Source organism: Mustelus asterias, chromosome 15, assembly GCF_964213995.1.
Source record: "Mustelus asterias chromosome 15, sMusAst1.hap1.1, whole genome shotgun sequence".
Lineage (NCBI taxonomy): Eukaryota > Metazoa > Chordata > Chondrichthyes > Carcharhiniformes > Triakidae > Mustelus > Mustelus asterias.
This window is the reverse complement of record NC_135815.1, coordinates 65,655,691-65,683,156: the sequence shown is the minus strand read 5'-3', so window position 1 is coordinate 65,683,156 and position 27,466 is coordinate 65,655,691. Positions and strand designations below refer to the sequence as shown.

General features: G+C 44.0%; 1 protein-coding gene across 3 annotated transcripts; it reads left to right on the top strand.

Moving 5' to 3' along the window:
* Positions 1-1,222: 1,222 nt before the first annotated feature.
* On the top strand, positions 1,223-20,783 carry gtf2h5 (general transcription factor IIH, polypeptide 5). 3 transcript variants are annotated; one of them, XM_078230031.1, is made up of 3 exons: positions 1,223-1,245; positions 11,064-11,167; positions 19,336-20,783. In XM_078230031.1, exons 2-3 carry the CDS (start codon positions 11,133-11,135, stop codon positions 19,514-19,516), a joined length of 216 nt encoding a protein of 71 aa, XP_078086157.1. In that variant the 5' UTR covers positions 1,223-1,245; positions 11,064-11,132; the 3' UTR covers positions 19,517-20,783. The 3 variants fall into 3 exon arrangements, with proteins under 3 accessions (XP_078086157.1, XP_078086156.1, XP_078086155.1); XM_078230030.1 differs by lacking the exon at positions 1,223-1,245 and adding an exon at positions 1,285-1,303; XM_078230029.1 differs by lacking the exon at positions 1,223-1,245 and adding an exon at positions 10,813-10,949.
* Positions 20,784-27,466: the final 6,683 nt, after the last annotated feature.

The following is a 27,466-nucleotide window of genomic DNA, read 5'->3' as shown; positions in this document are numbered from 1 at the left end:
GCTGTACTGTTCTATGTTCTATGAAGGGCCTGTTCTGTGCTGTACTGTTCTATGTTCTATGAAGGGCCTGTTCTGTGCTGTACTGTTCTATGTTCTATGAAGGGCCTGTTCTGTGCTGTACTGTTCTATGTTCTATGAAGGGCCTGTTCTGTGCTGTACTGTTCTATGTTCTATGAAGGGCCTGTTCTGTGCTGTACTGTTCTATGTTCTATGAAGGGCCTGTTCTGTGCTGTACTGTTCTATGTTCTATGAAGGGCCTGTTCTGTGCTGTACTGTTCTATGTTCTATGAAGGGCCTGTTCTGTGCTGTACTGTTCTATGTTCTATGAAGGGCCTGTTCTGTGCTGTACTGTTCTATGTTCTATCCTGTCCCAAGCACCTTAGAAGCCAGTTAAAAAATACCTTTTTTCCCTCAGAACGTTATTCACCTGGTTTCAAATGGATCCCATTCGCCTCTCAGCGACAGCGCCCCAAGTGTGGGCAGCCGGAGGTGGCAACGGACAGAGTGGAAATCACCCCGACTCCAGGGGACAAGCTCCCTCACTTTATTCTAAACAAAAGAAATAAATGCCTATGCTCGAAGTCTGAAATTTTAAAAATCGTGTTAATTCTAATTCCCTCTCCACGAATACCAGGGCCAGGGCCAGGGCCAGGGCCGCCGCCGCTGGCGTTTCTCGATCTTTCTCCATCCCGAATTTTATCAATGAGACCGCGCAAATTGATTGGGTTGTGATTCTGACGGTCCAGTCGATTTGACCAATCCAGTATTAACTTGTCTCTGATGGTCAATCTGACCAATCAAAAGCTAGTCTGCCTCTGACGGTCTGACCAATCCAGAGCCAGTCTGCCTCTGACGGTCTGACCAATCCAGAGCCAGTCTGCCTCTGACGGTCTGACCAATCCAGAGCCAGTCTGCCTCTGACGGTCTGACCAATCCGGAGCTAGTCTGCCTCTGACGGCCCGGTGGGTCTGACCAATCCAGAGCTAACCTGTCTCTGACGGCCCGGTGGGTCTGACCAATCCAGAGCTAGCCTGTCTCTGACGGCCCGGTGGGTCTGACCAATCCAGAGCTAACCTGTCTCTGACGGCCCGGTGGGTCTGACCAATCCAGAGCTAGCCTGTCTCTGACGGCCCGGTGGGTCTGACCAATCCAGAGCTAGCCTGTCTCTGACGGCCCGGTGGGTCTGACCAATCAGAGTTCGAGTTTGCAATGTGCGGCGTGTCCCATAGGGCTGAGCGTTTGAAGGTAAGAATGGCTGTTTTGTTTTGAGGAGGTTTGAGCGAGGACTTTTGTTTTGCAAATGGTAAAAATGTGCGCGAGTGTTTTTCGGTGTCGCTCTGTAATAAACTAATCTTTACTTAATATATGATGTGGAGTTGTCGGTGTTGGACTGGGGTGGGCACAGCAACACCAGCTTAAAGTCCCAACAGGTTTATTTGGCAGCACGAGCTTTTGGAGCGCTGCCCCTTCATCAGGTGAGTGCAGGATTTGTTTCACGAGCAGGGCACATATAGACACAAACTCAATTACAAGATAATGGTTGAAATGCGAGTCTTAACAGGTAATCAAATCTTTACAGGTACAGACAATGAGTGGAGAGAGGGTTAAGCGCAGGTTAACGATGTGCGAATTGTCTCAAGCCAGGACAGTTAGTGAGATTTTGCAAGTTCAGGCAAGTTGTGGGGGTTACAGATAACGCGACATGAACCCAAGACGGTTGAGACCGTCCTCATGCGTGCATCCTCGGGTGGATGGAGCTATTACAAGGAGGCATAACTGTAGGGTTCATGGTGGGAGATATAGGAAGGATATCAGAGGTAGGTTCTTTACGCAGAGAGTGGTTGGGGTGTGGAATGGACTGTCTGCAGTGATAGTGGAGTCAGACACTTTAGGAACATTTAAGCGGTTATTGGATAGGCACATGGAGCACACCAGGATGATAGGGAGTGGGATAGCTTGATCTTGGTTTCAGATAAAGCTCGGCACAACATCGTGGGCTGAAGGGCCTGTTCTGTGCTGTACTGTTCTATGTTCTATGTAGAACTTGGGTATCAGTTTCTGCTCAGCGATTCTACTTTGTTGTGTGTCGTGAAGGCCACGGATAACCTCACGATGCTCCACTTCTCCAGCTTCCACCCTAAACACGTTAAAGAAGCCATCCACTACGAACATGCCCTCCGTACACACAGGATCTGCTCAGATGAGGAGGATCGCAACAGACACCAACAGACGCTGAAAGACGACCTCGTAAGAAAAGGATATGGCACTCAACTCATTGATCGACAGTTCCGATGCACCACAGTGAAAAACTGCACCGACCTCCTCAGAAGACAAACACGGGACACGGTGGACAGAGTACCCTTTGTCGTCCAGTACTTCCCCAGAGTGGAGAAGCTACGACATCTTCTCCGGAGCCTTCAACATGTCATCAATGAAAACGAACATCTCGTCAAGGCCATCCCCACGCACCCACTACTTGCCTTCAAACAACCGCACAATGTCAAACAGACCATTGTCCACAGCAAACTATCCAGCCTTCAGCAGAACAGTGACCACGACACCACACAACCCTGCCACAGCAACCTTTGCAAGACGTGCCGGATCATCGACACAGATGTCATCATCTCACGTGAGAACACCACCCACCAGATACATACTCTTGTGACTCGGCCAACATTGTCCACTGATACGCTGCAGAAAAGGATGTTCCGAGGCATGGTACATTGGCGAGACCATGCAGACGCTACGACAACGGATGAATGGACACCGCTCGACAATCACCAGGCAGGAGTGTTCCCTTCTTGTTGGGGAACATTTCAGCAGTCACAGGCATTCAGCTTCTGAAGTTCAGATAAGCGTTCTCCAAGGCGGCCTTCACGGCAAACGACAACACAGAATTGCTGAGCAGAAACTGATAGCCAAGTTCTGCACACATAAGTACAGTCTCAACCGGGATCTTGGGTTCATATCACACTATCTGTATCCCCCACGACTTGCCTGGGCTTGCAAAATCTCTCAAACTGTCCTGGCTGGAGACAATTCACACCTCTTTAACCTGTGCTTAACCCACTCTCCACTCACATTGTCTGCACCTGTAAAGATTTGATTACCTGTTAAGACTCGCATTCCAACCATTATCTTGTAATTGAGTTTGTGTCCATATATGCCCTGTTTGTGAAACAAATCCTGCACTCACCTGATGAAGGGGCAGTGCTCCGAAAGCTTGTGCTACCAAATAAACTTGTTGGACTTTAACCTGGTGTTATGAGACTACTTACTTAATATAAAAACCTGTTTTGTAGAAGGGTCGTTTAGACTCAAAACATTAACTATGTTTTTCTCCACAGATGTTGCCCGACCTTTATCCAGCATTTTCTATTTTTATTAATATGGATTGGTCTTCACGTGCCATCTAGATAAGTGTCCCAGCTCCAGTGTGATTTTTAAAAAAAATTGTGATGCTAATCACTCATTCAGATCCACATCATTCAGATATTATCCTTAAGAGGTTTATTTATACACACATCCAATAATTGGTGGTTGAACTCATTGGGTTAGGGTTTAATAAGGGGAGATTTGAACATGCCCCAGATGAGCAACATTTTTGTGTGTAATCGTCCTGGTCTTAAATTCCACATCTATGATCCATAGAGAAGGAGCAAAAAAGACTGAGGGGAGATTTGGTAGAAGTGTACAAGATTAGGACTGGTTTAGATAATGTAGACATAAAGGTTGAAGGCACAAGGGCCAGGGAACACAGATTTAAGATTTTAGGCAAGGGGTTGTGAAAACGTTTTTTAATATTGTGACCTGGGACTCAATGTCTACAAGAATGCAGTGTGGATAAATGTTTTCAAAAGGGAATTGAATTTGTGGGGCTCTGGAGATAGAGCATGGGGATGGGACTCTTTGGATTAGACTACAGAGAGGTAGATGGATTCAATGCTTCTGTCCATTGACTCTGATGTTATAACTGAGATTACTCAAACATTATTTGCATTTTTAAAAACACAGTAATATTTACAAGTAACTGCAATTCAGCGATTGTCGCTGGATGCTGAACCTTGTCAATCTGAGTTGGAATCATAGAATCCCTACAGTGCAAAAAGAGGCCATTTGGCCCATCGAGCCAACAATCCCACCCTGGTCCTATTCCTATAACCCCATGTATTTACTCTGCTAATCTCCCTGACACTGAGGGGCAATTTATCATGGCCAATCAACCTAACCCGCACATCTTTGAATGCAGCTTCTCTTTTTCTGGGTCTGCTTAATAAGTGTCTTATTGAACTGAAATCAGAGTGACCCTTAGACCATATTTGTTCAATATTTGGTGCCAAAGTAGCAGAAAAAGGTGAATTCCTACTGCTGCAAGGCTCGTGAAGACAAATTTATATTGATGTGCTATATATATATCACAAAAATAGAAGATAAATTTTACAGATTCAACTCTGCTGCAGTACTCAATGTTAAGTTTTTAGTACAAGTTTCTTCATGCCATTTGTATTAATTGTTTTATTGAGCCAGAGTCATCCAGGTTTATGTTTCTATTTTACTGCCAGTGAGAAACAAAATAGATTTTCTTTCCTATTCATCCTTGGGGTGTGGATGTTACTGGCAAGGCCAGAATTTATTTCCAATCCCTATGTTGGTTTTTCTGGTTAGCCTGTAAAGGTTTGATACAGAGTAGTTAGCTGAGTCACTTCAGAGTCATTCACATTGACTAAGGTTTAGAGATATATATAGGTCAGATGGACAGCATTCTTCCCTGTAGGATGTCAATTGGATACTTTATGATAAGCCAATAGCTTCATGGTCTCTCTTTATTTCTAGACTTTCAAACTGAATTCAACTTTTTAAACTGTCATGGTATTTGAACTGGGATTCTCTGGATTATAAGTGCAGGTTTACTAGCCCAATAAGATGGCCATTAAATACTTATACCCAACTCCTATTTTATTTTATAACATAGCAAGAATTGCTGGGAGTTAGTTTCCTGCAGCAGCCAGGGATAATTTTTGGCTTTGTAGATTCAGAATTAGTTTTCAAAACAGATGTTTGTTTATGAATTATTGTATTGATAATCCTGTAAATGATTAATATGAGTATCTTAGTGTTAATAAGAGATGGTGAGAAATTGAAGTAGTTTGCCTTTGGAACAGTGTGGCCTCAATTTTACCCCCCTCACCCCGACAGACCGGACAGGGTTATGATAAAAGCAAAATACTATGGATGCTGGAATCTGAAACAAAAACAGAAAATGCTGGAAAATCTCAGCAGGTCTGACAGTATCTGTGGAGAGAGAATAGAGCCAATGTTCCGAGTCTCGATGACCCTTTATCAGAACTGAGAGCAAAGACAATCAGTGGAGATTTATACTATGAGGTTGGGGGGTGTGGAATGGGACAAAGGGAATGTAAATGAGGATACAGAAGGCTGAGAAGCTGCTAAATAGTGTCCATTAAGTGATCAGAATGCATGAAAAAAGGCTTGAATAATTCCCATCCACCACCACTCTCATCCTACTTTCTCCAAATCAAAAGAGTAGCAATGGGTCCTAGCTACGCTTGCCTTTTTTTTTAGGTATGCGGAACATATCTTGTTCCAGGTCTACCCAGGTCCCCTCCCACAACTCCTTTACCGGTACATCGATGACTATTTTGGTGTCGCTTCATGCTCTCATCCAGACCTTGAAAAATTCATCAACTTCGCTTCCAGTTTCCACCCCTCCATCGCCTTCACCTGGTCCATCTCAGACACTTCCCTTCCCTCCCTTGACCTTTCTGTCTCCATTTCCGGCAGTAGACTATCTACCAATACCCACTACAAGCCCACTGACTCCCACAGCTATCTGGACTACAGCTCTTCGCACCTCACATCCTGTAAGGACTCCATCCCTTTCTCTCAGCTCCTTCGCCTCCATTGCATTTGTTCCGATGATGCCACTTTCCAAAGTGGTGGTCCTAATATGTGCTCCTTTTTCCTCAACCATGGATTCCCATCTACAGTTGTCGACAGGGCCCTCAACAGCGAGCAGTCCATCTCCCGTGCCATGACCCTCACCCCCTCCCAGAACAAGGATAGAGTCACTCTTGTTCTCACATTTCACTTCACCAGCCTCCGCATGTAAAGCATAATCCTCGGCCATTTCGCCAACTCCAGCGTGATGCCACCACCAAGCACATCTTCCCTTCACTCCTTCTGTCAGCATTCCACAGAGACTGTTCCTTCCGGATAACCTACTCGATTCCTCCACTATACCCAACACCTCTCCTGTCACTAATAGCACCTTCCCTTGCAATCGTAAAAGGTGTAACACCTGTCCCATTACCTCTTCTGTGCTCATCATCCAAGGTCCAAAACATTCAATCCAGGTTAAGCAGCATATCACTTGCACCTTTGTCAATTTGGTGTACTGCATTCGCTGCTCCCAATATGGTCTCCTCTTTATCGGAGAGACCAAGTGTGGATCGCTTTGCTGAGCACCTTTGGTCTGTGCCCAATCAGGACTCTGACCTTCCGGTTGCTTGCCATTTTAACACGCCATCCTGCTCCCATGCCCACATGCCTGTTCTTGGCCTGCAGCAATGTTCCAATGAAGCTCAACGCAAACTGAAGGAACAACATCTCATCTTCTGGCTAGGCACTTTATGCTTTCCAGTCTCAACATCGAATTCAACAACTTCAGTTTACCCCACCTCGGCCCCCTCTGTTTTCATTCTATTTTATTTAGTTTTTTACTGTTCTCTACCTTTTATTTCTTTATTGTCTTTCTTCATTTTTCTTCCTCCCCCCACCGTTCCCCCCACGTCATCACCCTTCCCTTACCTTTTCTCCTCCCCGCTTCTCCTTTTCTACATTCTACCTCTGTACCATTCCCGCCCCACCCACCACCCCCCCCCCCCCCCCCCCAGACATTTTCATCTGGCACAGCTTACAGCTTCTCTACCGTTTGGCCATTCACACCCTTTATTCTCTCTGTGGACAGCTATTAGCAGTCTTTTCCCCTGGTTTCTATGGCTATGACTCATCTTTCATTCCCCCCCTTCCCCGGTATAAATATCTCCCACTTTCTGTGCCTTTTAGCTTTGACAAAGGATCATCTGGACTCAAAATGTCAGCTCTTTTCTCCTTACAGATGCTGCCAGACCTGCTGAGGTTTTCCAGTGCTTTCTCTTTTGGTGCCACATTCCTCAGGCAGTCCTTAACAATCTGCATCTCTGTTCTGCTATTCATGCATTCTCATCACTTAATGGACAGTTTCTAGCACCTCCTCAGCCTTCTGACGGGTGGCATGATGACACAGTGGTTAGCACTGCTGCTTCACAGCTCCCGGGACTCGGGTTCGATTCCTGGCTTGGGTCACTGTCTGTGTGGAGTTTGCACATTCTCCCCGTGTCTGCGTGGGTTTCCTCCGGGTGCTCCGGTTTCCTCCCACAGTCCAAGTTGTGGGTTAGGTGGATTGCTCATGCGAAATTGCCCCTTAATGTGAGAGCAAATGCATGGGGTTATGGGGATAGAGCTTGGGTGGGATTGTCGTCAGTGCACACTCAATGGGCCAAATGGCCTCCTTCTGCACTGTAGGATTCTATGATTCTGTATCCTCATTTACATGTCCTTTGTTCCATTGCACCCCCCCCCCCCCCCTCCTCTCCACATTGTATAAATCTCCGCTGATTCTCTTTGCTCTCAGTTCTGACAGAGGGTCATCAAGACTCAATGTTGGCTCTATTCTCTCCCTACAAATGCTGTCTTACCTGCTGAGATTTTCCAGCAATTTCTGTTTTTGTTGTTGAGAGGGTTATGGGTGGATTTAATCGAACTCCACTCCTGCTCCTTTCAATTTTTAAATTCAGAAATCAAGCCATGAGTGTGGCTCTTGCAAAAGGCAATTGAGGGCTTAATTAACATACTAAGTCATATACTAAGTCATAGCCTTGTGATGTAGTCAGTGCCGCAACTTAAATTTAAAAGATTGGGCCTTCTGTCCAGTTACTGTAGGATTCATGGCAGTTGGTTTTATTAACACATCCTTCCAAAAACCCTAATGACATTGTCAACCTCTTCTAGTGCCCACTAGCTTGCACATTTAATGCACCTTCAGCTGTGCCAGCTGCCGCCTCCTCATCATCCTTCCTCCAGCCCCAACTATATTTGTCATTGATTAATGTCTGCTCATTGCAAATAAAATTAAGTTATTTTTTAAACTAATTTACATATGAGAATGCAATTTTCTATTATATTTTGACCACTTGTAGTTGTGTTTCAAAAAAAGGTCAACCAAAATTTTCATACGGTCTACCATGTTGATTTGAACTCTGAAAAGCATCCAGCAGGATAGTTAACCTCTTATACTATGGTTATACAATATGCCCCAAGAGTATTTTGCACTATACCACTAACCTAGCTTTAGGTTGTTATAGGTGTAAACTGTGTAGTGCTGAAGGCAATTTGCAGTGATGCATTGACAGTTGTTATAAGAACAAAGAACAGTACAGCACAGAAAACAGGCCCTTCGGCCCTCCAAGCCTGTGCCGCTCATTGGTCCAACTAGACCATTCGTTTGTATCCCTCCATTCCCAGAATGCTCATGTGACTATCCAGGTAAGTCTTAAACGATGCCAGCGTGTCTGCTTCCACCACCCTACTTGGCAGCGCATTCCAGGCCCTCACCACACTCTGTGTAAAAAACATCCCTCTGATATCTGAGTTATACATCGCCCCTCTCACCTTGAGCCCGTGACCCCTCGTGATCGTCACCTCCGACCTGGGAAAAAGCTTCCCACTGTTCACCCTATCTATACCCTTCATAATTTTATACACCTCTATTAGGTCTCCCCTCATTCTCCGTCTTTCCAGGGAGAACAAGCCCAGTTTACCCAATCTCTCCTCATAGCTAAGACCCTCTATACCAGGCAACATCCTGGTAAACCTTCTCTGCACTCTCTCTCTAAAGCCTCCACGTCGTTCTGGTAGTGCGGTGACCAGAACTGGACGCAGTACTCCAAATGTGGCCTAACCAGCTTTCTATACAGCTGCAACATCAGACTCCAGCTTTTATACTCTATACCCTGTCCTATAAAGGCAAGCATACCATATGCCTTCTTCACCACCTTCTCCACCTGTGCTGCCACCTTCAAGGATTTCTATACTCTTGATGGCTCTGCCATTTATTGTATAACTCCCCCCTACATTAGTTCTTCCAAAATGCATCACTTCGCATTTATCTGGATTAAATTCCATCTGCCATTTCTCCGCCCAATTTTCCAGCCTATCTATATCCTGCTGTATTGTCCGACAATGTTCATCGCTATCCGCAAGTCCAGCCATCTTCGTGTCATCTGCAAACTTGCTGATAACACCAGTTACACCTTCCAAATCATTTATATATGTCACAAATAGCAGAGGTCCCAGTACAGAGCCCTGCGGAACACCACTGGTCACAGACCTCCAGCCGGAAAAAGACCCTTCGACTGCTACCCTCTATCTCCTGTGGCCAAGCCAGTTCTCTACCCATCTAGCCACCTCTCCTTGTATCCCATGAGCCTTAACCTTCTTAACCAACCTGTCATGAGGGACTTTATAATCCAGGTCAGAAACTCCAAGGATTTTTATGAAGTCAGCCTAGATTATAAGTATTGCACTTTGAATTTGATGTGGGTAAGCACAAGATGTTTCACTCTTGATATAATTAACTTGACCCACTAGGGAGCTTCTACCAAGCAAAGTTATTTAAGAATACGTTAACATATAATAACAAAATTAGCAATAACTTTCACAGCAATCATGATACTGTATATACCTTAACAGCTAAGTGCACTGTTCCAACCAAACAAACCCCTACAAACACACCCCTGTCCTAGGTTTAGCACAGAAAATAAGTATGCTCAAGTGATACTGGATCGTGCAGATTTGCAACTCCTGCTGAGAATTAGTCCTTTGGATGGAGAATTGAAACCCTGACTTCCCCATCCTGGAGCTCTCAGCACACCTTGAAGTAGAAATAGAGCCACTGCTGGCCTCTAGCTTTTAGCCAGCAAACCACTGACAGTGAAGTTTTCACTCCAGAAAGGCAAGAAAGACTGCTTTCAATCTGCAGTCCAAACAGCTTCAAACTAGCCAGCAGAATTTCCAGTACCAGAGACACAAAGACCATTTTCAGTCTGGAGTCCAAATAGCTTCTAACTAGCCAGCAGCCAAACTGAAAGTAAACTGTTGGATTTCTCCTGTGAGAAAAAAAACTGTCCAAAGGGCACCTGACCCGTCAATCAGTCGCAAATCAACAATTCCCAAAAGGGTCATAAACTTCAGAACAATGCATTAGGCCCAGATTAAAAATAAACAAAAATGCCTATTATATGGCTTTAGCAACAATAAAAGGACATCGGCTCACACAGCTCAGAGCACATAACAAAAAAACAGGCTTGCTACAAACTGCAGAGAGCATCACCAAGACTAGGACAGCTGGGGTATTAAGGGCACAGTGGTTAGCAGTGCTACCTCACAGCGCCAGGGACCCGGGTTTAATTCCGGCCTTGGTTCACTGTCTGTGTAGAATTTGCATGTCCTCCCTGTGTCTGCGTGGGTTTCTTCCGGGTGTTCCGGTTTCCTCCCACAGTCCAAAGATGTGCAGATTAGGTTGATTGGCCGTGTTAAATTGACCCTAGTGTCAGGGGGATTAGCAGAGTAAATATGTAGGGCTACAGGAATGGGGTCTGGGTGGGATTGTGGTTGGTACAAACTCGATGAGCTGAATGGCCTCCTTCTGCACTGTAGGGATTCTATGAAAAATAAATTTCTTAAAGGCACAGTAGCATCACACAGTATTACCCAAAAAGTAGAATTTACACATTTAGCTTTTCTGGAGAGATGTCTGTATGAGGGATATCTCTGGACCAAGTGTGAATAGAGAGGGCTTGAAGAACGTGTGGTCTTTTACAAATATTTTTGTAAGTGCATATTCTGGTTAGAAATTAGCAACTGTGTTTGAAGTTCTTTTTTGGAAATTAAATGTGTTTTATAATGCCTGTAAATTTTGTTTCTGATATTCTTTATCTCTGAAGGCTTAGGTTTCTGTGTGGTTCATATGATCAACAGTGACTTTTGTCAATCACCTTGGAGTTTCATTAAAGATGGTTAATGTCTCAAAAGGAGTTCTTATTGAATGGTAAGCACTTTTTCTGGATTCCTGAAATAAACCACACAGTAGGCAAAGATAACAATTAGTCAATACTGTGCAAGATAACGTGGCAGAATAACCACCAGATAAAAGTTCCATTATGAAAGTCTATCGAGGTTATGCCATATTTCCATAGAGCAATCCAGTCAGTCTTATTTTCCTGTCCTTTCCTCATAAGTGTTCATTCAGTTTGCATTTGAAATCAGCTTCCACTTCTGCCACCCTAGAAACATAGAAAATAGGTGCAGGAGTAGGCCATTCGGCCCTTCAAGCCTGCACCACGATTCAATATGATCATGGCTGATCATGCACTTTCAAATCCCACTCCCACTTTCCATCCATACACCTTGATCTCTTTAGCTGCAAGGGTCAAATCCAGCTCCCTCTTGAACATATCTAATGAACTGGCCCGAACAGCTTTCTGTGGTAGAGAATTCCACGGGTTCACAACTTATAGACTGGAAATCGCTGAGAGCAGGGACTCTGAATGGGGAGGAATTTGTAAAATGCGTACAGGAGGGTTCTTTGGAACAATATGTAGATAGCCCGACTAGAGACGGGGCTATACTGGACCTCGTACTGGGGAATGAGCCCGGTCAGGTCTTCAAAGTTTCGGTAGGGGAACATGTGGCAAATAGTGACCACAATTCTGTTAGCTTTAGGATAGTGATGGAAAAGGATGAGTGGTGTCCCAAGGGTAAGGTGTTGGATTGGGGGAAGGCTAGCTTTAGTGGGATTAGGCAGAAATTGGCAGCTCTTGATTGGAGAGGCTGTTTGAGGGTAAATCCACATCTGGCATGTGGGAGTCTTTTAAGAAACAGTTGTTAGGGCTACAGGACAGGCATGTGCCTGTTAAAAAGAAGGATAGGAAGGGTAGGATTCGAGAACCGTGGATAACCAGGGAAATTGAGGGACTGGTCAAAAAGAAAAGAGAGGCGTATGGTAGGTCCAGGCAGCTAAAAATTGAGGGAGCTCTGGAGGAGTACAAAGAAAGTAGGAAAGAACTCAAACGGGGAATTAGAAGAGCAAAAAGGGGTCACGAAATGTTCTTGGCAGACAGGATTAAGGAGAATCCCAAGGCATTTTATTCATACGTTAGGAACAAAAGGATTGTCAGGGAAAAAATCGGACCTCTCAGGGACAAAAGTGGGGAATTATGCTTGGAGCCCAAAGAAGTAGGGGAGATCCTAAATGAATACTTTGCGTCGGTATTCACAAAGGAGAGGGATGTGTTGACTGGGAGTGTCTCGGAGGGGAGTGTTGACCCGTTGGAGAAAATCTCCACTACAAAGGAGGAAGTGTTAGGTTTGTTAGAGAAGTTAAAGGCTGACAAATCCCCAGGGCCTGATGGAATCTATCCAAGGCTGCTCAGGGAGACGAGAGATGAAATCGCTGGGCCTCTGACGCAAATCTTTGTCTCGTCACTGGACGCAGGTGAGGTCCCAGAGGATTGGAGGATAGCTAATGTGGTCCCGTTATTTAAGAAGGGTAGGAAGGATAACCCGGGTAATTATAGGCCGGTGAGCTTGACGTCCGTGGTGGGGAAGTTGTTGGAGAAGATTCTTAGAGATAGGATGTATGCGCATTTAGAAAGGAATAAACTCATTAACGATAGTCAGCATGGTTTTGTGAGAGGGAGGTCATGCCTCACTAACCTGGTGGAGTTTTTTGAAGAAGTGACCAAAATGGTTGATGAGGGAAGGGCCGTGGATGTCGTCTATATGGACTTTAGTAAAGCGTTTGACAAAGTCCCTCATGGTAGACTGGTGAAAAGGGTTGGGTCTCATGGGATAAAGGGGGAGGTGGCTAGATGGGTGGAAAACTGGCATGGTCACAGAAGACAGAGGGTGGTAGTGGAAGGGTCTTTTTCTGGCTGGAGGCCTGTGACTAGTGGTGTTCCGCAGGGCTCTGTATTGGGACCTCTGCTGTTTGTGATTTATATAAATGATCTGGAAGAAGGTGTAACTGGGGTGATCAGTAAGTTTGCGGACGACACAAAATTGGCAGGACTTGCAGATAGTGAGGAGCATTGTCAGAAGCTACAGAAGGATATAGATAGGCTGGAAATTTGGGCAAAGAAATAGCAGATGGAGTTCAATCCTGATAAATGCGAAGTGATGCATTTTGGTAGAAATAATGTAGGGAGGAGCTATATGATAAATGGCAGAACCATAAAGGGTGTAGATACGCAGAGAGACCTGGGTGTGCAAGTCCACAGATCCTTGAAAGTGACATCACAGGTGGAGAAAGTGGTGAAGAAGGCATATGGCATGCTTGCCTTTATAGGACGGGGCATAGAGTATAAAAGTTGGGGTCTGATGTTGCAGATGTATAGAACGTTGGTTCGGCCGCATCTGGAATACTGCATCCAGTTCTGGTCGCCACACTACCAGAAGGACGTGGAGGCTTTGGAGAGAGTACAGAGGAGGTTTACCAGGATGTTACCTGGTATGGAGGGGCTTAGTTATGAGGAGAGATTGGGGAAACTGGGGTTGTTCTCCCTGGAAAGATGGAGGATGAGGGGAGACTTAATAGAGGTGTATAAAATTATGAAAGGCATAGATCGGGTGAACGGTGGGAAGCTTTTCCCCAGGTCGGTGGTGACGTTCACGAGGGGTCATAGGTTCAAGGTGAAGGGGGGGAGGTATCAGACGGACATATTTTACACGGGGTGGTGGGGGCCTGGAATGCGCTGCCAGGCAAGGTGGTGGAGGCGGACACACTGGGAACGTTTAAGACTTATCTAGACAGCCATATGAACGGAGTGGGAATGGAGGGATACAAAAGAATGGTCTAGTTTGGACCAGGGAGCGGCGCGGGCTTGGAGGGCCGAAGGGCCTGTTCCTGTGCTGTATTGTTCTTTGTTCTGAGTGAAGAGGTTCTTCCTCATCTCAGTCCTGAATGGCTTACCCCTTATTCTTAGACTGTGACCCCCTAGTTCTGCACTTCCCAAACATTCTTCCTGCATCTAGCCTGTCCAGTCTCATCAGGATTTTATATGTTTCTATGAGATCCTCTGGTGTCCTCTTTAGTGAAGGCAGATCCAAAGTATTTGGTCAGCTGGTCTGCCATCTCTTTGTTGCCCATTATGAATTCACCTGATTCTAACTGTAAGGAACCTACATTTGTCTTCACCAGTCTTTTTCTCTTCACATATCTATAGAAGCTTTTGCAGTCAGTTTTTATGTTTTCTGCAAGCTTACACTCATATTCTAGTTTTCCCTTCCGAATTAAACCCTTTGTGTCCTTCTCTGCTGAATTTTAAATTTCTCCTAGTCCTCAGGTTTGCTGCTTTTTCAGGCCAATTTATATGCCTCCTCTTTGGCTTTAACACTATCCCTGATTTCCTTTGTTATTCATGGTAGAGGCATCTTCCCAGTTTTACTCTTACGCCAGACAGGAATGTACAGTTGTTGAAGTTCATCCATGTGTTCTTTAAATTTGCCATTGCCTTTCCATTGTCAACCTCTTAAGTATCCTTTGCCAGCTTTTCCTAGCCAATGCACATCTCGTACCATCAAAGTTAGTTTTCCTTAAGTTTGGGACCCTAGTCTCATACTTAACTGTATCACTCTCCATCTTAATGAAGAATTCTACCATGTTATAGATGCTCTTCCCCAAAGGATCTTGCACCACAAGGTTGCTAATTAATCCTCTCTTATTGCACAATACCAAGTCTAGGATGGCCTGCCCTCTAGTTGGTTCCTTGACATATTGGTTGAGAAAACCATCCAGGAAATTCCAGGAAATCCTCCTCCATTGCATTGCTACCAGTTTGGTGAGCCCCATCAATATGCAGATTAAAGTCACCCATAATAACTGCATACCCTTACTGCATGCATCTAATTTCCTGCATGATGCCATTCCCAACCTCACTACTACTGTTTGGTGGTCTGTTCACAACTCCCACTAACGTTTTTGTCCTTTAGTGTTCTGCAGCTCCACCCATACAGATTCCACATCATCCAAACTAATGTTCTTCTTACCTATTGCATTAATCTCCTCTTTAACCAGCAACAATACCCAACCACACCTTTCCTTCCTGTCTATCTTTCCTGAATATTGAATACCCCTGGATGTTGACTTCCCATCCTTGGTCACCCTGGAGCCAGGTCTCCATGATCCCAATTACATCATATCCGCTAATGACTGTCTGCCTTATTACAAGTGCTCCTCGCAATGAGACACAGAGCCTACCTCTTAGAATTATGATGTAATGTGCCCCTATTTGATTTTTGTCTTTGGTTTCTCTACCTTCCACTTTTACCCTTACTGCCTTTTGTTTCATTCCCCACTTTACTTCCCTTCGACTTCCTGCATCGGTTCCCATCCCTCTGCCATGTTAGTTTAAACCCTCCCTTAAAATCATTCTTCTTTTGAGCCATTCTCATAAATCTCCTCTGTAGCTTCTCAAAGACCCTCACATCTTTCCTAAAGTGTGGTGATCAGAGCTGGATGCAGTACTCCACATGTGGCTGAATGAGAGCTTTAAAAAGGTTCAGCATAATTTCCCTGCTTTTGTACCCAATACCTCAAAGAGGTCCAAGATCCCATGTGCGTTGTTAACCACCCTCTCAATATATCCTATAACATTCAAAGATCTATACACATGCATCCTCAGATCGCATTGTCCCTGCAGATTTAGAACTGTGCTATTAAGTTTATATTGCCTCTCCCCACCCCTTTTGCCAAAATGTATCACCTGCACATTCTAACTCCATTTGCGCCCCCCCCCCCCCCCCCCCAAGGGCAACTACCATAACCACCAGGTAGTCCCTTAACCATCTGTACCTCTGTACTACCAATCACACATTCTGATCACTTTTCATGGACACTTTGACACTTTTAGCACCTTCCCAGTCTTCTGGATCCTCATTTATATTCCCTTTGTTCCATTCCAGCCTCCTCCTCCTCCTCCTCCCCCCCCAAAACCCCTAATAGTATAAATCTCTGCTGATTCTCTTTGCTCTTTGTTCCGACGAAGAGTCATCTAGACTCGAAACGTTGGCTCTATTCTCTCCCCACAGATGCTGTCAGACCTGCTGAGATTTTCCAACATTTTCTGTTTTTGGTCCAAGAGCTCCATTGTTGCGTTTAATCCTACCCCTGAAACCACGTGTTGTTTTCATGTTGCAGGATGGCAAATAAACTTTATTAAGAACAGAATACATACACAATCGTAGGCCTACAGCCTGGATATAGCTTACATTTACAAGTGCTATCTGACCTGGGTGGCACGGTGGCACAGTGGTTAGCACTGCTGCCTCACAGCGCCAGGGACCTGAGTTCGATTCCCGGCTAAGGTCACTGTCTGCGTGGAGTTTGCACATTCTCCCCATGATTGCGTGGGTTTCCTCCGGGTGCTCTGGTTTCCTCCCACGGTCCAAAGATGTGCAGGTTAGGTGGATTGGCCATGCTAAATTGTCCCTTAGTGTCAAGGGGACTAGCTAGGGTAAATGTATGGAGATAGGGTCTGGGTGGGATTGTGGGCGGCGCAGACTCGATGGGCCGAATGGCCTCCTTCTGCACTGTGGAATTCTATGATTTCATTTGACCTCTGACTCCCAGATCAGGTGACTCAATCAAGTACAGTGTGTACCGTATTATCTGTCTCGTATCATGACACTACCTTAGTCCATTTTGCCACCTGGTCCTCTGCTTGAGGCATTAAAGTTTATTTAATTTCTCAATGTAAAGATTGTGCATTTTAAATTATTACTGCAATGACACCATGTTCAGTTTCCTTTCTGAATAGTCAGACTTGGCATTTGACACATTCTGTCCAGTGAATTGTTGCAGATTTATATAATTGAGCCCAGAAGTAGTAGGGACGCAATTGATACACATAGAACTTAATAGCATAATCATTTAAGTACTAAAAGTATTTCTACTGATTATGCAGCTCCTCAAATTGAACAAACCAGTTTCCACTGTAACTATCATTCATAGTTTCAAAAACAAAGATTGAGGAGTGGAAGGAAAGAAAGATTGTGAAGATAACCTTTAAAATGATCTTGCACACTTTTGAGTGTAGTTAGGAAAATGGTGGGATTCTTTGCTGTTGGAAGCAATATCTCAATTGAAGAGTCTTGAATCATGACTCATAACCTAATGAGAATTCATAGAGTCCCTACAGTGCAGAAAGTGACAATATTAAGCCATCCGAGGCACGTAGGGTATAGATGGTAATTAGCTTGGTGGATATGTCATCTGTTATGATTCGATTAGGAACAATAATTTTTGTTTAAAGTAGACAAAGTTTGAAATCGCAGTTATCCATGAAGAGAATAAACATACAAGATTCCATGGCTTTAAACTAACAAAATAAACGTCACCAGACGAGTCAGAAAAATAAAACAATTTATAATATCTTTCTATACTCTAATATTCAGAATGGACAGGAGGTAAATTTGAAATACAGGCAAACTGTGGTAAACACACCACACTGCACATTAAATGGCAGATCTGACCGAAACAATTCCCATGGATTTCTCAGCAACCTGCCCAGACATCAGTGACCATGTGAGACACGATGGCTGGAATTTTACTGGCCCATCCGCCACAGGAATCGGAGCAGGTGAGAGGTGGACCTTGGAAAGGTCCATTGACTTCTGGTGGCATTTTCCGGTTTCAGGACAAATGAGGCGATGAAATCCCACCCAATATCTTGTTAAAACTCTGTCTCCCTCATGAAGGATGTGAATGCTTTACTTTTGAAGATCAAGCCTCTGAATTCCCCCAAAAGCCACTCCAACTCAGACAGCCTCAACAAACGCTCACCTCCCAATAGTTCAGTCTCTCCTCCTGGGACTGCATCCTATGAAACTCACAAAGCTGAACTCCTGCCTCTAATTATCAGCACACTTCCAACTCTTTTGCAAACCACTAGCTTCACTAAGCCAGCACTGCCCCTCTGTTTCTCCGAACTCCAGTCTTTCAGCTGTCCCGAGCTATAAATGGCTCTTAAAGCTTCTGCTTGGCCCTAACTGCCTGGCATGGAACCAGTGAGCTTTCACTATCTTCTCAGGTCTCCAGGGCTTTTCTGAGCTCTCACTGCCTGTGCTATAACAGCTCCCAGGGCTTCTCTGTGAGCTGTAAACCACACAAGGTCCAAACTGCAAATGACCCCCCTCTCCCAGCAAGCACACAGATAAATTGAAACCAGAGACCTTCTTACACTCCACCCATCTTCATGTTGACGTAACCTTTCAGAGTTCACGGAATTTAAGCTAATCGAGCTCTGACTCCCAAAGTCTAGCATCTCTCTGGATTGCAGTACTTTTGAGCAGTGTATACTTCTCCAGCACTCCAGTTAGGTAAGCTCACCTGCTGTTTTATGGCTCCATCACTTCTGCTCTGCACTGACCACAATCCTACTCAGGCCCTCTCCCCGTTGATGAGAATTAGAACAGAGAACAAAGAAAAGTACAGCACAGGAACAGGCCCTTCAGCTGTCCAAGCCTGTGTCAATCATGCTGCCCTAACTAAACTAAAATAAAACTTTCTGCCCTCTATTCCCTCCCTATTCATGTACCCATCCAGATGCCTCTTAAATTTTGCCAATGTGCCTACTTCCACCACCACATCTGGCAGTGTGTTCCAGGCACCCACCACTCTCTGCGTGAACAACTTCCCCCGCTCATCTCCCTTAAACTTTCCCCCTCTCACCTTGAACCTGTGCCGCCTTGCAATTGACACTTCTATGCCACTCATAATTTTATAGACCTCTATCAGGTCTCCCCCTCAGCCTCCATCTTTCCAGTGAAAACAATCCTAGTTTATTCAACCTCTCCTCATAACCAATACCCTCAAGACCACGCAACACCCTGATGAACCTTCTTTGCACTCTCTCCAAAGCTTCCACGTCCTTCTGGTAGTGTGGTGACCAGAACTGCACGCGATACTCCAAATGCAGCCTAACCAAGGTTTTATATAGCTAATTGATGAGAATCTTTCTCCACTGTGAATGGAAACTGGTTTATGCAATATTTGTTCACACTGCTCGTGTTGTAAATTTGTACAATTAATTTACAGAGAAGCACCATAATATTTGTTCACAGGTTGCAGTATCTTTTCTGTGCTAAAGGTGAATTGTTGCACACTGAATTGCCTGCTTTTAATATTGTTACACATCCTCTCAAATTTTCTTTTTGTAGTGACCCAGCCATGAAGCAATTTTTGCTGTACCTGGATGAAACGAATGCTTTGGGGAAAAAATTCATAATTCAAGACCTGGATGAAACTCATCTATTTGTCCTGGCTGAGGTGGTCCATATCTTACAAGAAAAAGTTGGAGACCTAATGGATCAAAACTCATTTCCAATATTGCAGAAATGATAAAATGGCAGATTTAAATGCCAGACTCATTTCTTAACATTGCAGATTAATGACCAACGGATGCAAGTAACCTAGAAAGTGATCGGCACGAGTTTAACAGATCACCTGATATTAAGAATTACATTTTCTGGTTTAAAAAAGTTTTGATGCATAAAAACATTCCCCTAACATCATGGATTTTTACTGACTGAATTACTTTTACCAGAAGATAGTGACAAAAAAAGACTTAATTGGGTTTGCTGATGCGTATTTTACTCCAGACCAGCCCAATGATGTTTACATATATGAACAGAAGGAGTGGAAAGTCCATTTAGCAGACTAAGTTGTTCCTTCAGAAGACTTTGCCATAGAATCTGCTTTGCTCATCAAACCATCTTTATTCATGCAACTGAATTCCTAAAGCAAACCAAACTCCAGAATATTCATTTATCTCTGCATCCCACCACTTTCAGCAAATGATCGTGAATCACAACAATTTTCTTGTTTACATTTGCTGAGGACACCTTGTTCGCAAATACGTATTAAAATCGGTCTACCAATTTTTAAAGTGTATTTGTATCTCTTATATGCATCACCAGCAAATTCCATATTGGAATGGGTATTCCTGTTGAATACTCCTGTTGGAGTAATACAAATAGTTGAGAACCCAGATAGACACCTCCCAATCTGCGCCAGTTACTATCTCAAGACTATGCTTTCTTCATTTATCATGTGATTCTTATTACTAGCTCATTTTTAGATAATCTGTAATTTACCATTAACTACATAAATCCTTCAAAAACAAAATTAGCTATTAATAAATGATTACAATGTTACGTCTTTAAGGATACATTCCAGTTGCAAGAATATATTTGTTTTACATAATCTCTATTGCGCAATAAGAAAATTCTGTATACCCATAGATGTTAAAGCATTATTAGCACACACAATTTAATTTAGACTTCACAATTTACAGCAAAATCCAAGGAAATAGACAAAGCACTCCATGCATATTGAATAACACATTTGGACCCCTTGCAGGTACTTATTGCTGTTGTCACTTGACCTTAGCATTTATTTAATGAGGTTGACTTGTACATAAATGGTAAATCTTTTTTTGGCACCAAAATAGACTAGTTGACCTACAAATGAACCTGTTCCCATCCCTTCCCGTTTCTGCTTATACATTTCCTAAATCCATCATGTTGAAATGCAGCGTGACTATATGAATTCAATCGTAACACAAGGAAACTTAAAATGTATAGTTACATGAATAAAGATAATTTGCAACTTTAAGGTAAAAGATTTATTGAAAGTGTTGAATTTACAACAAAGAACATTTAAATTTTTCATTCTAGATATTAACATTCTTGCCATTTTACCTGAACTGTAAAAATACCAGTGGTATCTAGTGGCCAAAACTTGGTGAGTGGCATCTGTACATTTAATTACATCAGCTCTGAGGGTTGGCACATTAGTTTTGAGGGGTCTTGTCATTCACAGAAATTTGAGGCAAGGGCAGTGGCAGAGACTAAAAGCACCTCAAAAAACAATAAAAATTGGGTGGACATTTAAAAAGAATCGGAATACATACGGAGTACAGCACAGAACAGGCCCTTCGGCCCACGATGTTGTGCCGAGCTTTGTCTGAAACCCAGATCAAGTTATTTCCTCCCTATCATCCCGAAGTACTCCATGTGCCTATCCAATAGCTTCTTAAATGTTCCTAAAGTTTCTGACTCCACTATCCCTGCAGGCAGTCCATTCCACACCCCAACCACTCTGAGTAAAAAACCTACCTCGGACATCCTTCCTATATCTCCCACCATGATCCCTATAGTTATGCCCCCTAGTTACCACTCCATTCACCCGAGGAAATAGTCTTTGAACGTTCACTCTATCTATCCCCCTCATCATCTTATAAACCAGGGCGGCATGGTAGCACAGTGGTTAGCACTGCTGCTTCACAGCTCTAGGGTCCCGGGTTCGATTCCCGGCTCGGGTCACTGTCTGTGTGGAGTTTGCACATTCTCCTCGTGTCTGCGTGGGTTTCCTCCGGGTGCTCCGGTTTCCTCCCACAGTCCAAAGATGTGCGGGTTAGGTTGATTGGCCAGGTTAAAAAATTGCCCCTTAGAGTCCTGAGATGTGTAGGTTAGAGGGATTAGCGGGTAAAATATGTGGGGGTAGGGCCTGGGTGGGATTGTGGTCGGTGCAGACTCGATGGGCCGAATGGCCTCCTTCTGCACTGTCGGGTTTCTATGATGATTTCTATGAACCTCTATCAAGTCTCCTCTCAACCTCCTCCGCTCCAAAGAGAAAAGCCCAAGTTCCCTCAACCTTTCCTCATAAGACATACCCTCCAAACCAGGCAGCATCCTGGTAAATCTCCTTTGCACTCTTTCCAGTGTCTCCACATCCTTCTTGTAGTGAGGTGACCAGAACTGCACACAATATTCCAAATGTGGTCTCACCAAGGTCCTGTACAGTTGCAGCATAACCCCACGGCTCTTAAACTCAAACCCCCTGTTAATGAACGCCAACACACTATAGGCCTTCTTCACGGCTCTATCCACTTGAGTGGCAACCTTCAGAGATCTTTGGATATGAACCCCAAGATCTCTCTGTTCCTCCACATTCTTCAGAACCCTACCTTTGACCCTGTAATCCACATTTAAATTTGTCCTACCAAAATGAATCACCTCGCATTTGTCAGGGTTAAACTCCATTTGCCATTTTTCAGCCCAGCTCTGCATCCTATCTATATCTCTTTGCAGCCTACAACAGCCCTCCACCTCATCCACTACTCCACCAATCTTGGTGTCATCAGCAAATTTACTGATCCACCCTTCAGCCCCCTCCTCCAAGTCATTTATAAAAATTACAAATAGCAGAGGACCAAGCACTGATCCCTGTGGCACTCGCTGGTAACCGGTTTCCAGTCCGAAAATTTTCCATCCACCACCACCCTCTGTCTTCTGTTAGATAGTGATGTAATAGAAATCATAGAAACCCTACAGTGCAGAAGGAGGCCATTCGGCCCATCGAGTCTGCACCGACCACAATCCCACCCAGGCCCTACCCCCACATATTTACCCGCTAATCCCTCTAACCTACGCATCTCAGGGGCAATTCTAACCTGGCCAATCAACCTAACCCGCACATCTTTGGACTGTGGGAGGAAACCCGGAGCACCCGGAAGAAACCCACGCAAACACGAGGAGAATGTGCAAACTCCACACAGACAGTGACCCGAGCCGGGAATCGAACCCAGGACCCTAGAGCTGTGAAGCAGCAGTGCTAACCACTGTGCTACCGTGCCGCCCCATGGGTTCAACTCCCATACCGGCTGAGCTTATTCATGAAGGTCTACCTTCTCAACCTTGCCCCTCGCCTAAGGTGTGATGATCCTGTTAGATAGCCAGTTACCTATCCAATCGGCCAAACTTCCCTCTATCCCACACATCCTTACTTTCTTCATAAGCCGACCGTGGGGGACTTTAGCAAACCAATCATATCAATAAATGAATATGTTAACTAGACATGCACAATTTTGATTTGAAAGCAGGAACTTGAGTTTTTATGAACTTATATGTGCAGTTAGTTAAAGATCGACCCTCCCCATGTTTATCTCTTGGTAATTTTATCTCAGTTGGCTGGATAGCTGATTAATGATGCAGAGTGATGTAATAGCATGGGTTCAACTCCCACACCGGCTGAGCTTATTCATGAAGGTCTACCTTCTCAACCTTGTCCCTCGCCTAAGGTGTGATGATCCTCGGGTTAAATCACCACTGGTCAGCTCTGCACCTCAAAGAGAAGAGCAGCCTATAGTCATCTGGGAGTATGACGACTACCTTTACCTCATTCACTTATAAGAAACGCAATGTGTTTGTGAATATGACATCCTGGGTTTATTGTGTATTTTGTGGAATTTTGCACATGTGCCCTCACTCAGAGTTTACAAGCAGAATAAGCTGTCAGGGGAACATCCAAATAGAATCAGGATGCCTCTTCACAGACAGGAATAAAATATGTTGTATTTCAAGCTATACAGCGTTGTGTACCAACCACCCCGTGGTTTCAGCAGGAAGGCCAGGTACAGTCTACTTCCTCAATCAGTCCGCAATTGTTTAACCGTATTGGGAGGAGGAGACAATCTTAAGAAATGGAGGTTCATTTAAAATTGAAATTGAAATAATTGAATCTGAACAGCCAAGATTTGATTGGCCCTTTAAAACAGTAACCACTAGTTCTAGATTCTCCCACAAGAGGAAACACCCTTCCTACATCTACCCTATCAATGCCCTTCAGGATCTTATATGTTTCAATCAAGTTGCCTCATACTCTTCTAAACTCCAGCTGATACAAGCCTAGCCTGTCTGACTTTTCCTCATAATAAGAAGTTTAACAACACCAGGTTAAAGTCCAACAGGTTTATTTGGTAGCAAAAGCCACACAAGCTTTCGAAGCTCTAAGCCCCTTCAGGTGAGTGGGAATTCTGTTCACAAACAGAGCTTATAAAGACACAGACTCAATTTACATGAATAATGGTTGGAATGCGAATACTTACAACTAATCAAGTCTTTAAGAAACAAAACATCTTTTCCTCATAAGACAGCTGATCCATTACAGGAATTAGCCGAATAAACCTTTGGTGTCACCAATGAATGCCCTCAAATACTGAAGCATAACCTCTTTACTTTTGTATTCAATTTCCCTCAACAAATGCTGAATTCAGTACTCACTCCATTGTACTTGTTCCAGCAGTACTCTGTTGTGCGTGCCGCCATACCACTTAGTGGGTAACTCACCACCGGACTCCTTGACCACAACCTACAAGGTACAAGGCAGGACAGTGATGGAATACTCTCCATTTAGAGTCATAGAGGTTTACAGCATGGAAACAGGCCCTTCGGCCCAACTTGTCCATGCTGCCCTTTTTTAAACCCCTAAGCTAATCCCAATTGCCCGCATTTGGCCCATATCCCTCTCTACCCATCTTACCCATGTAACTGTCTAAATGCTTTTTTAAAATTGTACCCGCCTCTACTACTACCTCTGGCAGCTTGTTCCAGACACTCACCACCCTCCGTGAAACAATTGCCCCTCTGGGCACTTTTGTATCTCTCACCTTAAACCAATGCCCTCTAGTTTTAGACTCCCCTACCTTTGGGAAAAGATATTGACTATCTAGCTGATCTGTGCCCCTCATTATTTTATAGACCTCTATAAGATCACCTCTCAGCCTCCTACGCTCCAGAGAAAAAAGTCCCAGTCTATCCAGCCTCTCCTTATAACTCAAACCATCAAATCCCGGTAGCATCCTAGTAAATCTCTTCTGCACTCTTCCTAGTTTAATAATATCCTTTCTATAATAGGGTGACCAAGAACTGTACACAGTATTCCAAGTGTGGCCTTACCAATGTCTTGTACAACTTCAACAAGACGTCCCAACTCCTGTATTCAATATTATGACCGATGAACCAAGCATGCTGAATGCCTTCTTCACCACTGTGTCCACCTGTGACTCCACTTTCAAGGAGCTATGAACATGTACCCCTAGATCTCTTTGTTCTGTAACTCTCCCCAATGCCCTACCATTAACTGAGTAAGTTTTGCCCTGGTTCAATCTACCAAACTGCATCATCTCACATTTATCTAAATTAAACTCCATCTGCCATTCGTCAGCCCACTGCCAGGACAAATACAGCTCTCTCAACACCCTAGAACTCAACTCAATCCAGCTAAAACAGTCTGCTTGATCGGTGCTCTGTGTACCACTTATAACATTCACCCCCTCCACCACTGATGTACAAGATATGCTACAGCAGTTCAGAAAGGCTCCTTCAATAGCATGTTCCAACAGCAGGGCCTGTGGGTGCAGGGTGCACATTGTGCTAAACACTGATGGCTCGGTGTGATGGTTGGGCATAGATGGTTCTCAGTATTGCTGGTGAAGTGAGCTGCAGATCTAAAACACAGGCTTAAAAAAACTCAAGCTTTCAGTTCCGTTTTTTTAAAGCTCTTTCAGGTCACTTCATTGACAGTAGCTGAGCTTTGCGTCCAACCATCAGGCAGCTTTGTGGCTGCGTTTTTTTTTTTAAAAACCTGCCAGAAAATCACAAAGCTGCCTGTAGGTCAGCAGCAGTAGTCCCTATTCATGGCAACTGTTGCCAGTGAAATATTCTTTAGACACTTTGACCAGTTTGTTACTCAACAACCTGTTTACCCAGGTGCTCTTTATGAGATAAAGGATTACAGTTCAAACGTAGTTTTATTAAGTTATATATAAGTTAAAGAAATAACTCTTACACAATAAATTAATTAAATTTCCCCAAACTAGGCCGACTACCCACTCTAGCGAACTTGACCAGGTTGTTGGATTCAATTCACTGAGCTTGTGTCAACGGATGAACTCCGGGGTCTTGGTACAAAGGTGAAGCTCGCACGAGCTCTTCTGTCATCGCAGGTCGCAGCAGGCCAGTCAAGTCTTCGCTCAGGTGTTTGTTTTTATCTCCCTCTCCGAGGCCTTCTGGAATTTTCTCTGACTTGCAGCCAATGGGGTCACAGCATCCAATGAGGTTAAGCCAGGTCATCCCCTTTCAAGATATGATTAATCTGAGATGCCAGGGAACCTGGCTGAAACTGGGGAATACACAAACATAAGGGTAATCTAGACTCGAAGCGTTGGCTCTATTCTCTCCCACAGATGCTGTCAGACCTGCTGAGTTTTTCCAGCATTTTCTGTTTTTGTTTCAGATTCCAGCATCTGCAATATTTTGCTTTTGTACTTTTCTATTGTTCTGGCTGAGTACCTCTTGATGGGTTTTGGGTCATAATGACTGTCCCATTATTAAGTGGAGCACCTCTGTTCAATATGCAAGATAGATCTGGGCTGATCCCTGTTGGTTTTTGACCTGTGGTAACTTTGGCCTGCCAACTCCATCAGCCTTGCTTGCAGATGCTGCTTAGCTGTGTTTAGAGTGTCCAATTTTATGTTGGGCCTAGTTGTTTAAAGTTTATTTATTACTGTTGCAAATAGGCTTATATCAACACTGCAATGAAGTTACTGTGAAAATCCCCTAGTTGCTACACTCCAGCGCTTGTTTGGGTACACTGAGGGAGAATTTAGCATAACCAATGCACCTAACCAGCACATCTTTCGAACTGCACCTGGAGGAAACCCACGCAGACGTGGGGAGAACGTGCAAACTCCACATGGACAGTCACCTGAGCTGGGAATCGAACCTGGGTCCCTGGCACTGTGAGGCAGCAGTCAGTTGCTTAGGCCGTTGTCCATTTGGCCAAACAACTGTCACGAGAGTCCTTGGTTGAATATCTGTTTGAAAACTGGTAAGTGAAATCTTCGAAATCATATTAGAGCCAATTGGATGTTGAATGAGGGGATTATAAGGTTTAGTACTACAAAATTAAATACTGAAAAGCTTCCCAAAATTTTCTTTTGAATTTAAACCGACAAATAAATAGCAGTCTAAATTTTCATTGTGCCCTACAGTGGGCACAATGTTGATGGCATTGCTGTGTTGATGTACCATAGATTTGAGAATCTTTAGCCTCATGAAAATAAATGTAAGAAACTATAAACCAGGAGTGATACAAAACATGATGTTGTCTCGTTACCATCTGTTTTAAACCCATGCAAATGCGAGGAATAAAATCTGCATTTGGCATGAAGAGATGACTTAAAAAAAGGTTTTATTCCATCATAAGTTCACTGCATTCTGCAACACACTGTTTAAAATCCAGCAGAAGCTGGTCGCACTGGCTCTAAAATTTCTCTGGGTGGCGGGATGAGAGGGGGTCGGGGGAAAATCCATTGTAACTAGTGTGTGGGGTGTATAGACTTGACAATGGAAAAATGTCCTAAAGATGCATATCGCGTTCAAACCTCTAACTAGGTTATTCTTAACTGTTGGGATGGAAGAAATGCACTGAAGTGCCTCAATAAAA